The sequence below is a fragment of the Cnephaeus nilssonii genome, assembly GCF_951640355.1.
Source record: "Cnephaeus nilssonii genome assembly, chromosome: 8".
Classification (NCBI taxonomy): domain Eukaryota; kingdom Metazoa; phylum Chordata; class Mammalia; order Chiroptera; family Vespertilionidae; genus Cnephaeus; species Cnephaeus nilssonii.
In genome coordinates, this window is record NC_137079.1 from 81,376,897 (window position 1) to 81,394,273 (window position 17,377).

Below are 17,377 nucleotides of genomic sequence, written 5' to 3' on the forward strand. Positions count from 1 at the left end.
GCAAACCTCTCCACAGCAAAGCAGACATACTACAGGTCCAAAAGGCTGTTACAGATTTTATCATCAATTCAAAAACTATTTCTAAACACACATTATGTAACAAAGATAGACCAGACATTGCAGATACAAAGAAATTAAGCATACACTAACAAAGAAATTATAGGGATTCAACAGTAGAATAGAGGATTCTGAGAATCAAATCAACAATTTGGAATATAAGGGAGCAAAAAAGACCCAATCAGAAGAGCAAAAAGAAAAAAAATCCAAAAATATGAAGATAATTTAAGGAGCCTCCAACAACTTTAAGCTTACCAACATTCGCATTATGGGGGTGCCAAAAGGAGAAGAGAGAGAGCAAGAAATTGAAAACCTATTTGAAAGAATAATGACAGAAAACTTCCCCTACCTGGTGAAAGAAATAGACTTACAAGTCCAGGAAGCGCACAGTCTCAGACTAAAGGATCCCAAAGAGGCCCACACCAACACACATCATTATTAAAATGCCATAGGTTAAAGGCAAAGAGAGAATCTTAACAGCAGCAAAAGAAAAGCAGTTAGTTACCTACAAGGGAACGCCCATACGACTGTCAGCTGATTTCTCAACAGAAACTATGCAGGCCAGAAGGGAATGGCAAGAAATATTCAAAGTGATGAATAGCAAGAACCTACAACCAAGATTACTCTACCCAGCAAAGCTATCATTCAGAATTGAAGGTCAGATAAAGAGCTTCACAGATAAGAAAAAGCTAAAAGAATTCATCACCACCAAACCGGTATTACATGAAATGTTGAAGTGAGGGGGAGGAGGAGGAGGAGGAAGGGGGGGAGGAGGAAGAGGAGGAGGAGAAGAAAAAGATAAAAAATATGAACAACAGCCGAGACCGGTTTGGCTCAGTGGATAGAGTGTCGGCCTTCGGACTGAAAGGTCCCAGGTTCAATTCCGGTCAAGGGCATGTACCTTAGTTGCAGGCACATCCCCAGTGGGGGGTGTGCAGGAGGCAGCTGATAGATGTTTCTAACTCTCTATCCCTCTCCCTTCCTCTCTGTAAAAAATCAATAAAATATATTTAAAAAAATATATGAACAATAAAATGGCAACAATTGAATCTATAAATCAAAATAAATGAACAAGAAATCTGCCGAAACCGGTTTGGCTCAGTGGATAGAGCATCGGCCTGCGGACTGAAAGGTCCCGGGTTCGATTCCGGTCAAGGGCATGTACCTTGGTTGCGGGCACGTCCCCAGTGGGGGTTGTGCAGGAGGCAGCTGATCGATGTCTCTCTATCATCGATGTTTCTAACTCTCTATCCCTCTCTCTTCCTCTCTGTAAAAAAATCAATAAAATATATTTAAAAAAAAAAAAAGAAATCTAATGAACAAAATAAACTGGTGAATAAAATAGAATCAGAGACATGGAAACATGGGCCAGTCTGACGAATATCAGAGGGAAGGGGAGGGGAGTAGAGGAAGAAGAGATTAACTGAAGATCTTACATGCATACATGCATTACCTACAGACACAGACAATAGGTTGGTGAAGGCCTGGGACAGGGCAGGAACCGGATGGAGGGGGGCAATCGGGGACAAAAGGGGCCATCTGTAATACTCTCAACAATGAGAGTATTTTTTTAATGAAAAAATAAAATAAAAATAGAGGACTATTAAAAAATGCAATTCACCCAATAAATTGAATTAAAAAAGTAAAATGCTACTCACAGGTAAACAGTTGTTAAGATTAAAAGCAAAAGCAGTCTTGCTCAGACTGAATGAAAGTTTGAAGGCCTTTAGCTCTGGGTATCACAATTTGATTCCATTTTCTCTTTTCTTCCAGCCACAGCTAATCCCCATTCGTGGATGATAAACAATATCAACCCTTCTCCCTACCTAAACTATGATGGAGAAAAACCACATAACCATGCAGAACTAGTACCAATGCATGCTTATGCTAACCAGCTATGCTCTCAACAAAGTTATCCCTGGTCAGCTACTTCAAAGTCAGGTATCAAACCTTTCATTATATCATACACCCTCAATCCTACCATCTCCTCCAAAAGATGACCCTAATATATTGAACCCAGACACTTATCACTTCTGAACCATATAACCTTGAGCAAATTAAATCTCTTTAGCTTCCTTGTTAGAAAATGCAAATATTCACCTCACAGTTGTTGCAAGAATTATGGTAAGAGTAATTTAGCAAATTTGAGTACCTACCACCTCCCAGGCACTACACTAAGAACACAATGGTAGTAAACAAGATACACAAAATTCCTGCCCCCCCCCTTTTTTTGAAAGAGAAAAATATCGATTTGTTGTTCCACTTATTTATGCATTCATTGGTTGATTCTTGAATGTGCCCTGACCATGGATCAAACCCAAAACCTTAGCACATCAGGACAATACTCTAACTAACTGAGCTATCTGGCCAGGGAAAATTTCTGCTCTCTTGATGCTTACATTAGGGCCCAAATTAAATATAGGATGGTCAGAGAAGACAAGAAATCTAAGGTGATGAGCATTCCAAGCAAAACATGAGATACATCAGGAGAGAGTGAGTATATTTCAGGCAAAAGGAACTGCCAAGTCCAAAAGCTGCTCAACAGAATTAAGCAGAGCAAATTCAAGTAACAGAAAGAAAGCTGGTGTGGTTAGAACAACAGAGCAAAGAAACTACAATACCTACCTCAGGGGCCCCAACATGTATCTTACATTACCTATCTTCATAAAAAAACTTTCAAAGGTCCTATTTTGTTCCAATTTAAAGAGACAGGAATTGGGATTCAGAGTGATAATAGGAACTTTCCTGAGGTTACGAAGTTATATGAAAACAGGATTTCAAACCAAGCAGTCTCATTCCATGCCCATTGTTATAATAAATTGTGTTACATTTATACAATGGAATACTACACAGCAATGAAAAAGAACTAGGATTCACACAATATGAATGCATCCCACACATGTTTAAAGCAAGACAGAGTGCCTATAATCAACTGAGTACCTAGTCTACAATCCTGTTTATGTTAAGTGCAAGAACAAGCAAAACTAATTGATGGTGATGGAGGTCACAATAAGGTTTGTCTTGTGGCAAAGAATTATTGGCTGGGAAGAAGAATGAGAGAATTTTGAGGATGACAGTGTTCTATTATATACGTGGATGTGAGTGACATACACATATGTATGTAAAACAACTAGATTAGCTGCAGACTTTAGATTTCTGTTATCTACATATGTCATCCTATCTAATAAAAGAGTAATATGTAAATTGACCGTCACTCCAACACACAAGATGGCTGCCCCCATGTGGACACAAGATGGCCACCACAAGATGGCAGTTGGGAGGGACCAGGCCTGCAAGGGAGGGCAGTTGGGGCAATCAAGCCTGCAGGGGAGGGCAGTTAGGGGTGACTAGGCCTGCAAGGGAGAGCAGTTGGGGGCGATCAAGCCTGCAGGGGAGGACAGTTAGGGGTGACTAGGCCGGCAGAGGAGGGAAGTTGAGGGCGACTGGGCCTGCAGGGAAGGGCAGTTGGCGGGGACCCAGGCCTACAGGGGAGGGCAGTTGGGGGGGGGGGGCAGGCCGGCAGGGGAGGGCAGTTAGGGGCAATCAGGCCGGCAGGGGAACAGTTAGGCATCAGTCAGGCTGGCAGGTGAGTGGTTAGGGAGTGATCAGGCTGGCAGGCAGAAGCAGTTAGGGCCAATCAGGAGGGCAGGCAGGCGAGCAGTTGGGAGCCAGCAGTCCTGGATTGTGAGATCACAGGTAGGATCGGGCCTAAACGGGCAGTCGGACATCCCTCGAGGGGTCCCAGATTGGAGAGGGTGCAGGCTGGGTTGAGGGACACACACCCCTGTGCACAAATTTCATGCACCGGGACTCTAGTACTTCAATAAAAAGTAAAATAAGCCTTAGCCAGTTGGGCTCAGTAATTAGAACTCCAGCCTGCGGACTGAAGAGTCTCCCGTTCTACTCTGGTCAAGGACGGTACCTCGGTTGCAGGCTCCATCCGCAGCCCCAATTGGGGTGCATGCAGGAGGCAACTAGTTGATGTGTCTCTCTCACATTGATGTTTCTGTCTCTCTCCCTCTCTAAAAAAAAAAAAAAAAAAAAAAAAATCAATGGGAAAAATATCCTCAGGTGAAGATTAACAACAAAAAAAGTAAAACAAGTGAGATAAAGACATCAATATCCTTTAAAAGCAACTTTCCAAAGGAGACTCTGAGCCTAAGAGGACCATAACAAATTCTGAAAATAACTATCTAGTTGACATATGGAATTGTGGAGAAAAATTCTTAGTACCTCCTGAAACATATTCTACTACTGATCCCAGAGGCCTCGCTAGGAAATATTATAGTACAACTGATTAATCAACCACTTTATTTGAAGGCCTTCCTATTCAGAAAATACATATTCTGCTCTATGAGGCACTAGGACCTAGCTCGGGTTTCCTTTCCACCTCATCTCATACTTTTTTCACCCCTCTCTAGTGGAACGTGCCTTTTTGCTGCTCCTTGTACAGACCAGCTTCATTCCTGCATCAGAATCTCGGCATTGCCTGGAATGCTTTCTCCAAAGCTCCCCAGCTCATTCCCACAGGTCTCTGCTCAAACCTCGCCTCCTCAGAAAGGCTCTACTACCATGTGGCAAATTATTTTTAGACGTTATAGGTAGGAAAAAGATTCTCTCGCCTCAAACTGCTAACCTTAGGTATGTTAGAGTATAACAAGAGAACATGGTTTGGTTTCTTTTCCTAGTGTTTCAAAGCAAGAAACCCCTGGCTCAATTCTGTGACCCACTGCCTCGTGTATCTTTAGCTTGGGCTCTCTTTATTACTTTGTATTATTTAACTTTTACTTTCTTTTATAGCTTTATAGCCTTTCACTTCATACAAACACAAAGTGCTTTTTTAAGTCAGTTAAATATATAAATACGACTTTAATCAACAGCAATCGGCGCCTCGCACACATCAACTCCAAAAAATACTGTTTTGATGAAGAAACAAATGAGTCAATAATGAACAGTGGCAGGGCATCTACACCTTGCACATCGCCTGGTACATTAAGAATGGCAAGGATGACTGTCAAACGAAAAAACGAATTAAATATCATCAAGCTTAGATTTCACTTCTTCGTCTAGTTAAATGTCATTAAAAACAAACAAACAAACAAAAAAAAAAACACAAAAAAACCCTTCCCGGTCAACTATAGATGTTAACTACAGAAATAGTTTTTCTAAAGACCTGCGAGGGTGAAGAAACGGTCTAGGAATGGGATGGGGCAAAGAACAGGGGTCTGGGTTAACGGAGTCACTAAAGGACAGAGAAAGAGGAGGCTGACTTTGTCTATACGAGGGCTGAAACACCGCAAAAACAGCCGACACGGTCCCAGAGAGGAAGACATGTGCTGGGAAGAGGCGGGGTTCGCCGCCTTTCCCATGGGAGAGTCGAGGAGGCTGAGACGGGTTCTCTCACCTCTAACGCCGCCTGGGGGTCCTCGTCAATCAGAGCATCTGAGAAGCTCCGGCAAAACCTGCCAAGAAAGCAAGGACTTCAGCAGGGCGCACTAACCAAGGAAAGGGGGACAAGGGAGGAAAATAAATAGCAAACAGAAGAAAAAACACGTACCTTTGGGCTGTTGCAGGTCCAGCTGCAGCCGCCGCCATCTCTACCAGTCAATGTTGTGTTGCTGCAGCTGCTACTACGGAGGTTACCAGCTCCGCCGCCGCCCAAGGGGGAAACTTCTGGAGAGACACCAACCGAGCTTCCGCTCTAAGTAGCCAACGAGCAGCCACGCTGCGCGCCGCGGAGGGAGAGGACCGGAAGGGAGTAAAGGAGGGAGGGAGGCAAAAAGCAGGCGCGGGGCTCGCCGGGACCTTGGAGGACCAAGTCTCCCGGCCCAACCCGCTTCCGGTGACCAGCACTCCTATTCCCCGCCCCTCGAAGCCTTGGTTACGGAAGCCTCGGCGGGCCCCCTTACGCCACGCGCCCGCACTCCGACAGAGGCCTGTGGGGTAGTAGCTTAAAAGGACTCTGGTACTATACTGTCATCGCTCAGGAACGTGTGGCGTTTGGGGGCGTTTACATGCCTGTTAATAACAAGCCACATCGCGCTCCATTGTCACAATTCACCACACTCATGGTTACTGGAGACAGACAAGCCTTTCGTGCCCCGTGAAGTCACTTGCTGTCACGTGACAGTTCCCGGATGGCAGCGGGTCACTCCCAGGATCCTAAAGAACTCGCCGGAAGTCGTTCTGCCCCGCAGAGGCTAGACAGACCCAAGTCTTTTGGTTCCGGTGCGGGGGGGAATGTTCCATTCCCCTGAACGCCACAGGCGCAGGTTTCCTTCCCAGTTAGCTTCCCAGATTAAGAAGAAAAACGTGTTCCTGCGGAAGGCACTGAAAGGAAGAAGGTGGGCTGAAGTCTCAGTGCTGCTTTACTTTCCAACCTAGTCGGTTAGGCTCTCCCTCCCGGTCTTTGTCCCTGGCAGATCAGGGAGAAGAAGCTTCCAGCAAGTACTCGGGCCAGGGGTGGGAGGAGCAAGAGGGAGTGGGAGTAAGCGGCTCCGCCAGTGGAGGTAAACGAGTAAATGAGCGTGAGTGTTAGTTAGTACACCCAAAATCTAAACTAAGCCTTGGGATTCAAAAATGTTAATGCGCTCCACAAACTTAAACCAGTGCTGTTCTAAGTGGTAAAATGAAAGACGGGGAAGAGTCATGTGATAGCATGGTGGGTCACTTAGGGGAATATTAGGTATAGGAATGGATTTCTCAAAGATGTGGAATCCTATGAGCCTCAAAAGATGAATTAGAATTAGTTGGTGATGGAATTGGGAAAGGTAATCCAGAATAGGATTTGTATTGTAAACTATAATGTGAACTCTGTTTCAGGTGGGGGTGAACTCTGTTTCAGGTGGGGGTAGTTGCTGGCTCAATCCCCAGTTGAGTTCGATCCCCAGTAGGGGGCCTGCAGGAGGCAGTCCAGGGATGATTCTCTTTTATCATTGATGTTTCTATCTCTCTCTCCCTCTCTGGAATCAATAAAAAACTTTTTTTTAAAGGATGATTAAAGGGGTTCCCTCTGCCCCACCGCCGCCCAGGAGGCTGGTGGGGGAGGGAGGAGAATGATTAAAGGGAAAATAAGAACAGCTGTTGGGAGACCACTGCTGTTTTACAGGGATGGGGAAGCGGGGAAAATGCCCCTTTCTTTCCTTTAGTTCGTTTGGCTGGCCAAATCAAATTAACGGGAGGCAGATTGGCAAGAGAAAATCAAATTTAATATTATGTGCATGGGAACACCACATACATGAGAGACAGGGACCATGCATACCTGACAGATTCAGAGATAGAAAGGAGGATTGAGGTATATAAGACATCCTGAGCTAGGGATGAAATAAGGTGCCTTGGGGACTTCAAAAGGTCATTGCAGGATGATAAAAGAAGACATTCAGTAATTAGTTTGCCCTGACCTATACTAGATAGGTCAAAAGAAGTTATCTCTGATAATCTCTCATGAGCAAGGCCTCTGATTCAAATTCTTCAAGGTCAGTGATGGGCAACCTTTTGAGCTTGGTCTGTCAAACTTCGCCAAAAAACTGAGCATAACTCGGGTAGTGTGTCACTTTGAGGACAAAACATTATTTCGCAAATGTTTCATCCTCAGGAGCAGCAAATGTTTCAGCGGCCGCGTGTCATCAGAAATGGCTACGCGTGTCAGTGCTGACACGCGTGTTATAGGTTCACCATCACTGTTCTAGGTACTTGGGGGAAGAGGGCAGAATTTTCTCTTGAGCCTGAAGCTAAAATTGCCTTTACCTCAAAGTAATCTGCATACCACTGCTGCACATCTTGGGGTGGCCTGTTCTGGACTCTAACACAGGCCAAAGTGACTCATAAATAGCTCAGTGGTTGTAAGGATGAAGAGGAAGGTAACAATTACAGAAATATTTAAGTTAAAACTTTCTGGGTTTGTTGATCTTTTATGATTAATGCTCTTTATATCACGGATAATAAAGCTTTGCCTATGCCAAGGCCATGAAGAAAATTATGTTTTCTTCTAGATGCTTTATTATTTTACCATGTATATCCAGGTCTGATTTACCTCAAATTTTTGTGAAAGGTTGGAAGTTGAAATCAAGGTTTATTTCCCTCCCACACACACACATGGATATCCAATTGATTCTGTCTTATTAAAAAACACCATCATTAGCCATGTCCCACATTAAATTCATTTTAAATATTTTTTATTTCTCAACTAGAGGCCCAGTGCACGAAATTCATGCACTGCGGGGGGGAGGGGTCCTTCAGCCCAGCCTGTACCCTCTCCAATCTGGGACCCCTCAAGGGATGTCTGACTGCCCTCTCACAATCCAGGACTGCTGGCTCCCAACCACTTGCCTGCCTGCCTGATTGCCCATAACCACTTCTGCCAGCCAGCCTGATCACCCCCTAACCACTCCCCTGCCAGACTGATTGACACCTAACTGTTCCCCTGCCGGCCCAATTGCCCCTAACTGCCCACCCCTGCCGGCCTGGTCACCCCCAACTGCCCTCCCCTGCAGTCCTGGTCCCCCCCAACTGCCCTCCCCTGTAGGCCTGCCCCCCCCAACTGCCCTCCCCTGCAGGCCTGGGTCACCCCCCAACTGTCCTCTCCTACAGGCCTGGTCACCCCCAACTGTCCTCCCTTGCAGGCCTGGTTCCTCCCAACTGCCCTCCCCTGCTGGCCATCTTGTGGCAGCCATCTTATGTCCACATGAGGGCGGCCATATTATGTGTTGGGGTGACGGTCAATTTGCATATTACCTCTTTATTATATAGGATTACAGTTTATGTACAATATTATATTAGTTTCAGGTGTACAACTGAGTGATTAGACATAACTTACAAAATTATCATCCCAATAAATCTAGTACCCATCTGACACCATACATAGTGTCAATATTATTGACTATATTCCTTAGCTATACTCATACAGAGAACATTTTGACGATTGCTAGCGGGGAAGGGGCTTGGGGGGGATGCAAAAAGTGTGAGTGGATTAATAAGTACAAATTGATAGTTACAAAATAATCATAGGGATTATTGCTGCTTTTAAGATTCTCTAACTTCTTGGATTTTATTTATTTTTAATTAATAATCCCTATGATTATTTTGTAACTATCAATTTGTACTTATTAATCCACTCACATTTTTTGCCATCCCCCCCAAGCCCCTTTCCCGCTAGCAGTCGTCAAAATGTTCTCTGTATGAGTCAGTTTCTGTTCTGCTTGTTGGTTTATTTTGGGGCTTTTTAGAATTCACCTAGAAGTGAAATCATATGGCATGTCTTTCCCTACCTAACTTATTTCATTCAACACAATACCCTCTAGGTCCATCCCTGTTTTTGCAGATGGCAAGATTTCATTCTTTTTAATGGCTGATTCATATTCCGTTGTATATATGCACCACTTCTTCCTTATCCATTCACCTATTGATGAAAACTTAGTTTGCTTCCACATCTTGGCTATTGTAAATAATACTGCAGTAAACATATAGATGTACATGTCTATTCGATTTAGTGTTTGGGGTTTCTTTGGTTACATACCCAACAGTGGAATGGCTGGGTCATTTTTTGCCTTTGTTATAGCCTTTTTTAAAAAGTCTATTTTGTCTAAGTATTACTACACCAGCTTTTTTTCCCATTTCCAATTTCATGAAATATCTTCTTCCACGCCTTGACTGTCAGTCTGTATGTATGTTTTGATCTGACACAGCATATGTAGGCAGCATATGTAAGGGTCTTGTTTGTTATCCATTCAACCACTGTATGTCTTATGATTGGAGAATTTCATCTATTTGCATTTAAAATAATTGTTGATAGGTATGTATACTTTGCCATTTTATTATTTATATTTTTTTATCTTTTTTTCTGTTCTTCAAGAAGACCCTTTACCATTTCATATAATACTGATTGGGTGGTGATGAACTCCTTTAGCTTTTATGTCTGGGAAACTCTTTATCCTTTGATTCTAAATGATAGCTTTGCTGGTAGAGTAATCTTGGTTTTAGGTCCCTGCTTTTCATCACTTTGAATATTTCGTGACAATCCCTTGTGGCCTGCAAAGTTTCTGTTGAGAAGTCAGCTCACAGTCTTATGGGAGCTCCCTTGTAGGTAACTAACTGCTTTTCTCTTGCTGCTTTTAAGATTCTCACTTTGTCTTTAACTTCTTGGATTTTATTTATTTTTAATGAATTAAATTTTCTTTTGATGATAGAACTAGCAGGTTTTAATAGTAGATTAGATATGGTGTGTGAGACAAATAGAAGAGTCAAGAATGAGTCCAGGGTTTTGGGGAAATGATGTTTTGTTTTAATTTTTAAATATCTTTATTGTTGAAAGTATTACATATGTATCCCTTCCCCCCCACCCCCATTGACCATTTCTACACCGCCCCAATCCCAGGCCTTCACCAACCTATTGTCTCTGTCCATGGGTTATGCATATATGCATACAAATTCTTTGGTTGATCACTTCCCACCCACCTTCTTGCATTTTAAATATGATGTGACTTGGTGTGGGCCTCTTTGGGTTCATCGTTTTTGGGACTCTATGCTTCCTGGACTTATATGTCTATTTCCTTAACCAGGTTAGGGAAGCTTTTTATCATTATTTTTCCAAATAGGTTTTCAGTTTCTTGCTCTCTCTCTCTTCTCCTTCTGGTACCCCATAATGTGAATGTTGGTACACTTAAAGTTGTCCCAGAGGCTCCTTACAATATCCTCATTTTTAAAAAATTTTCTTTGTACTTTGTACAACTTTTATTAAGAGTGAACCAATATCAGTACTCATAAACTGTAAAACAATGGGGAACTGAAGTAAATAGTAGGAAACAGGGATCCTAAATAATAGACAAAACCCCTTAAATTTTCTTATTGCTTATATACATCAATGTGTAATATTTAAGCGTCACTGAACTCCTTATTAAGTAAACATTTTTTTCATATGCTGACTTCTCTTTATCTTTCTGTGCCTTTATCTTTTGGCTTTCAGCAATCCTACCTGAATAGCTTTATCTTCTGGTGCTATCTCCTGGGCTTCCTTTTTCCTTTAAAAAAAAAAAAAAAATATATATATATATATATATATATATATATATATATATATATATTCTACCTAATAAAACAAAAATATGCAAATTGACCGTACCTTCGCTACATCCATAAGCCATGCCCACCAGCCATGTCCACCAGCCACACCCACCAGCCAATCAGGAGCAAATATACACATTGAACCAGCAAAGATGGCGGGGGGAGGGGGCAGCACCTGCTGCCAGTGGGATCCAAGCCATGATGGTGGACTGGGGCAGGTGGTTAGCGCCGGCAGCCGGCTGACCAGGTCCCGGATAAGGGCTTCAAGTCGGCCGCCACCAGCAGAGGCTGACTCCAAGCCCCTATCAGGGATCACGGACCAGGGCAGGCAGCGTGGGTTAGCGCCCGCAGCCGCCTGCCCAGATCTGCCATCACGGATCACGGACCAGGGCAGTCGGCATGGGTTAGCGCCCGCAGTCACCTGACCAGGTCCCCAATAGGGACTTGGAGTCTAGCATAACAAAAAGAATATTCAGCAAAATCAGGAGACAAGGTTTCATAAGTTCTCCCCCAGGTCACCACTGTTCTCTTATACATTTTAATTATCCCAGACTTTGCCTGATGGGATTTGATTTGAATTATGCCTGATAGAGATTACATGGCATGAATTGTAGGCTCATTCTTTCTTTTTATGTTTGCCTGACTGAGAAAGGCCTTGGAATGAGAGAAGGAACTTTTATTTTCCTTTTTCATTCTATAGAGACTGAGGAATTACAGTTATATGAAGAAGTTAGTGAGAGAATGAAAGTCTCATGCTGTATTTTTCTGTAAGTTTTATCATATGGACTATCAAAAATTTGGTGGGATCCTTTTCAAGAGGTGTTACAAAAATTATGTTGGAATTAACATTCAAGAGTAAAAGGAGAGAAGTGAGTGGTAGGTAAAGGAAAGAACTTTGTCCTAGAAACCAAATAGAAGCCACATAAACCTTGATTCTTACTCATTGTGCTTTGGAGGTATTAAAGGATAATTTTTTAAAAAGGTATAATCATGACTCATAATCTGTATAGATAAAAGGCTAAGTGACTGACATTTGTCCATCCGTCCGACCAACCGGTAGATATGACGCACAGTGGAAATTTAAAAATAAACTTTGACTCGCACACGTGCCATACATATAAAGCTCTCGCTGGCGCTAATTTGAATGTTGCATTTGGTGGGAAAGTTCTTTTCAGAGGGGATATTTGTGCCACCATGCTATACGATTGGCCATAGTACAAATAAGTTTAAAGTACTGTAGTGTTTGGGGATGTTTCAGACAGTGGTCTCTTAAAACAAATATGAGATCAGAGGATTCTGCTTATAGTGAATGGTTAGTAAAACTTGGAGATGGCAAACTTGATAGCAGTTTTCATTTAGGAATGGATATTATTGAAATTCCCCATGAAATGATTTTTAATGGATCTATTATTAAAGCCACCTTTAAAAATAGTATATCTATAGATAATATTAAAAATATATCTAAACGTGCAATTCTTTGTTCAAAAAATGAGCACATTCAAAAATTAAATGAAGAAATTTTGGATATACTTGATGGAGATTTTCACACATATTTGAGTGATGACTCCATTGACTCAACAGATGATGCTGAAAAGGAAAATTTTCCTATTGAATTTCTTAATAGTATTACTCCTTCTGGAATGCCGTGTCATAAATTAAAATTGAAAGTGGGTGCAATCATCATGCTATTGAGAAATCTTAATAGTAAATGGGGTCTTTGTAATGGTACCAGATTTATTATCACAAGATTGCGACCTAACATTATCAAAGCTGAAATATTAACAGGATCTGCAGAGGGAGAGATTGTTCTGATTCCAAGAATTGATTTGTCCCCATCTGACATTGGCCACCCATTTAAATTAATTCGAAGATAGTTTCCCGTTATGCCAGCATTTGTGATGACTATTAATAAATCACAAGGACAAACTCTAGACAGAGTAGGAATATTCCTACCTGAACCCGTTTTTGGACATGGTCAGTTATATGTTGCTTTCTCTCTCTCTCTTTTTTTTTAAGTACTTTTTAAAAATATTTTATTGATTTTTTTACAGAGAAGAAGGGAGAGGGATAGAGAGTTAGAAACATCGATCAGCTGCCTCCTGCACACCTCCTATGGGGGATGTGCCCACAACCAAGGTACATGCCCTTGACCGGAATCGAATCTGGAATCTTTCAGTCCACAGGGCGACGCTCTATCCACTGAGCCAAACCAGTTACTGCTGTTGCTTTCTCTTGAGTTCAAAGAGCATGTTATGTTAAAGATAAAGTTGTAAATACTTTATCTCAAGGGAAATTAGTCAAGCACTCTGAAAGTGTTTTTACTCTTAATGTGATATACAGGGAGATATTAGAATAAGTTTAATCACTTTATCAGTCATTATTTGCATCAATGTTGTTTTTATATTACGAGTTTGTTATTGTTGTTATATCATTTTGTAATTGTTTAGTTATTAATAAAATGTATTATTTTCATATACATTGTACTCATTTCCTTTTATCTCTCACAATTTGATTATAGAGAAAGGGCAAATAGCAATATTAAAATATTTCATCTAATTAATTCCCTTTCAATGTGCACGAATTTCGTGCACTGGGCTACTAGTGAATAAATAATACCCTTATATATATTTTAAAAAAGACATAAAATCTATACTAATAAAAGGGTAATATGTTAATTAGACCAGATACACTGGACGTCATCCATACGTCCTTCCAGACAAAGCCGCAGTGGCTGCGAGGGCCGAGGGCTGGCAGCGTGGGAGGGGCGGTGGCACGGGCTGGTCCAGTGCCATGGCACCTTCCACAGAGGCGGCACAGGAGAGGGGGCTGCACAGTCCCGGTCCCAGTGATATGCCTCCACAGAGGCTGGACGGAGTACTGTGCCTCAACCTCCCACAGCCCCACCCCCAGCCGGCCTGGCCCCAGATCACCCCCACCCACCAGTGGGTGGGGTCAGCACTAAGAAGCGAGGGCCGAGGGCCTGCAGCAGCAGCAGGGTGATGGAAGCGGCACCTTCCTCTGATCAGCCCGATTGCCTCCTGCAGAGGGAGGCCAGACTGTGGTTTAGGCCCACTCCCAAGCTGTCAGTAGGACATCCCCTGAGGGCTCCTGAACTGTGAGAGGGGGCAGGCCGGGCTGAGGGACCCCACTCCAGTGCACAAATTTTCGTGCACCGGGCCTCTAGTGTGTGTGTGTGTGTGTGTATAAATATATATGTTTATATTGATTTCAGAGAGGAAGGGAAAGGAAGAGAGAGAAACATCAGTGATGAGAGAATCATTGATCAGCTGCCTCCTGCACAGCCCCCACTGGGTTGTGAAACTCGGGCATGTGCCCTGATTGGGAATTGAACCATGACTTCCTGGTTCCATAGGTCATTGCTCAACAACTGAGCCACACCAGCCGGGCAATTTTTCTTTTTAACCCTTTGCACTCGCTTTTTTCTCGATTCCTTTATTCTACTCGGGATTTAATTTTTTAAATACCCCAGATTTTACATATCACTGGGACCGGGACTGTGCAGCCCCCTCTCCTGTGCTGCCTCTGTGGAAGTACTTTGAGGGGCATCAGAGGATGATTTAGGTGGAAAGGGCTATGAGGGAACCTTCTTGGATGCTGGGTGGTACTTATACCAATAAGTTCAGATGTAAAATTTTATCAAGTTTTACACTTAAGATTTGTGTACTTTATGCTTCAATAAAATAGGAGGGAAAAATTAGAAAGAAAATCAAACAATCCATTTGAAATTTTTAAAAATGTGACATTTACAGTAGCATAAAAAATGTTAAGTACTGAAAAATAAATCTGACACAGCATTGCAAAATGTATACATTGAGACTTACAAAACATTGATTAGAGAAATTAAAGAACACTTAAATGGAGAGACACTTTATGTTCATGAGTCCAAAGACCAACTCATGTTGGTTCTTCCCAAATTGGTTTATAGATTCAACATGATCCCACGCAAAATTGAGGTTTTTTTCATTGTAGAAGTTGAAAGAAAAAAAATTCTGAAATTCAAATGAAAATGCCAAAAATTTAGAATAGCCAAATAAACTTTGTAAAAGAACAAATTTAGGTAACTAACACTATCTGATTTCAACACATCAACCTTTTGTATTGGCACAAAGATAGGCAAATCAATAGAACAGAGTCCATAAATAGACCCATACATGTATGGACAACTGATTTTCAACAGAAGTCCAAAGGTAATTCCAGGTAGAAAGGATACTCTTTTTAGACTTTTGGATATACAAAAGTAAGAAAGTGAACTTCAAACATGCCCTGCACCATACAAAAATTAACTCAAAATGGATCTTGGATCTAAATGTAAAACTCAAAACTATAAAACTTCTGGAGGAAAGAAAATTGCTGTGACCTTGGATTAAGTAAAGATTTCATAGACATGACACCAAAGCCAAGTCTTTGATGATCATAAAAGAAATTGATAAATTAGACTTTACCAAAATTTTAAAAGTTTTTATACTTTGAAAATATTTGCGAATCACATCTGACGAAGAGTTTGTGTAACGGAGTGAAATGCTTGGTCTCTCTGAGTCATTCCATCTTGTTTAAGTTCCCATGACCTTCAGGCTAACAGCTTCTGCTTTAGACATGCTAATCATTAGAGGAATTCTGCTTGGGGCTTGAGTTTTTACAACAACAGCTCTCCTATTTCCCCTTCCCTTAACATAAAAGGAGCCTGGACTCTGTACTTTCTTAGTATGGTTTTGAGGACTAGATGTCCCATCTTCTTGGTTGGTGCCTACATGATCAAGAAACCTCTCCTTATTCCAAATTGATGTTTTGAGTTTTAGCTTTTTGAAGTGTCAGGCACACAACTTAGAACCAGTAACACCTGTATCCAGGATTTATAGACTTCTCAAAACTCAGTAATAAAAAAACAACAGAATTTTTTAGATGGGCAAAAAAAATTTAACAGACACTTCATCAAAGAAGATATATGGATCAGAAAAGAAACACATGAAAAGGTACTCAAAATGATTAGTCATTAGATAAATGCAAATTAAGACTGACATGTTGGAGATATAAGGAGCAACTGAAAGAAGCATGCACTCCTGGTGGGAATGTAAAATGATATATCATGACACAGCCAGACCACTCCTAGGTATTTACCCAAGAGATATGAAAATACATGTCCATATAAAGATTTGTACAGAAATATTTATAGCAGCTTTAATCTAATAGCTGAAAATGAGAAACAATCGAAATGTCCCATCAACAAGTGAATAGAAAAACACAGTATATCCATGTAATGGGATATTACTCAGCAATAAAAGGAATGTACACTACAACATGGATGAATATCAAAATAATTATGATAGTGAAAGAAGCCAGATAAAAATAGTACATACTGCCCTGACTGGTTTGGCTCAGTGGATAGAGCATTGGCCTGCAGACTGAAGGGTCCCAGGTTCGATTCCTGTCATGGGTATGTACCTTGGTTGTGGGCACATCCCAGTAAGGGGTGTGCAGGAGGCAGCTGATCGATGTTTCTCTCCCATTGATGTTTCTAACTCTCTATCCCTCTCCCTTCCTCTCTGTAAAAAAATCAATAAAATATATATTTTTAAAATAGTACATACTATTTAATTCCATGTACATAAAATCCTAGAAGACGCAGACTAATACATAGTGACAGAAAGCAGATCAGTGGTTGTCTGAGGGGTGGAATGGGCCAAGAGCAGGGAGGAACAGCAAGAAGAGAGTGGTTAAAAGGGGCACAAGGAAACTTTTAGGGTAAGACTCACCAAATATATGGATAGCTTCACTACTTGAGTATAGTGATTTCATGGGTTTGTACTCTTTAAAAATGTGTAGTTTATTGTATGTCAATTATAGCTCTATAAAGACATTTTTAAAACTAGTTCAATGCTGAGTAAAAGTTGATAATCATCAGCATACAGATAGTATTTAGCAATATGAGAACATGAGCATGAAAATAGGCAAAGAGAATTTACCTAATAAAAGAGTAACATGCTAATTGACCATACCTTTGTGACACCCACCAGCCAATCAGAAGTGAGTATGCAAATTAACCCAGCAAAGATGGCAGGTTAATTGCATATGCAGGCGCTGAGCAGCCAGGGGCAGGGCGGGATGCAGGCATTCCGCACCACCCCAGCCGCTCCGGGCCTCTGGGTGTGGGAAGGCAGAAAGGCGGCTCCGGGCCGGAGCGGAAAGGCTGCTCCAGCCAGAGCGAAGGCAGTGCTGGCAGCCAGGGGAGGGAAGGCCCATTCTT

General features: G+C 41.8%; 1 protein-coding gene across 2 annotated transcripts in view; it reads right to left on the reverse strand.

Annotated features, from left to right (window-relative positions):
• Positions 1 to 6,170, reverse strand: part of SUGT1 (SGT1 homolog, MIS12 kinetochore complex assembly cochaperone) — a 63,440-nt gene extending 57,270 nt beyond the window's left edge. The window contains exons 1-2 of one of the 2 annotated variants that reach the window (XM_079779199.1): positions 5,615 to 6,170; positions 5,462 to 5,519 (exon numbers count right to left, since the gene is read on the reverse strand). In XM_079779199.1, coding sequence (XP_079635325.1) covers positions 5,462 to 5,519; positions 5,615 to 5,652 — 96 coding nt within the window. In that variant the 5' untranslated portion in view covers positions 5,653 to 6,170. Of the gene's footprint in view, positions 1 to 1,222; positions 2,032 to 5,461; positions 5,520 to 5,614 lie in introns of those variants that run through there. The other variant, XM_079779200.1, reaches the window with a different exon arrangement.
• Between the last annotated feature and the right edge of the window lie 11,207 nt (positions 6,171 to 17,377).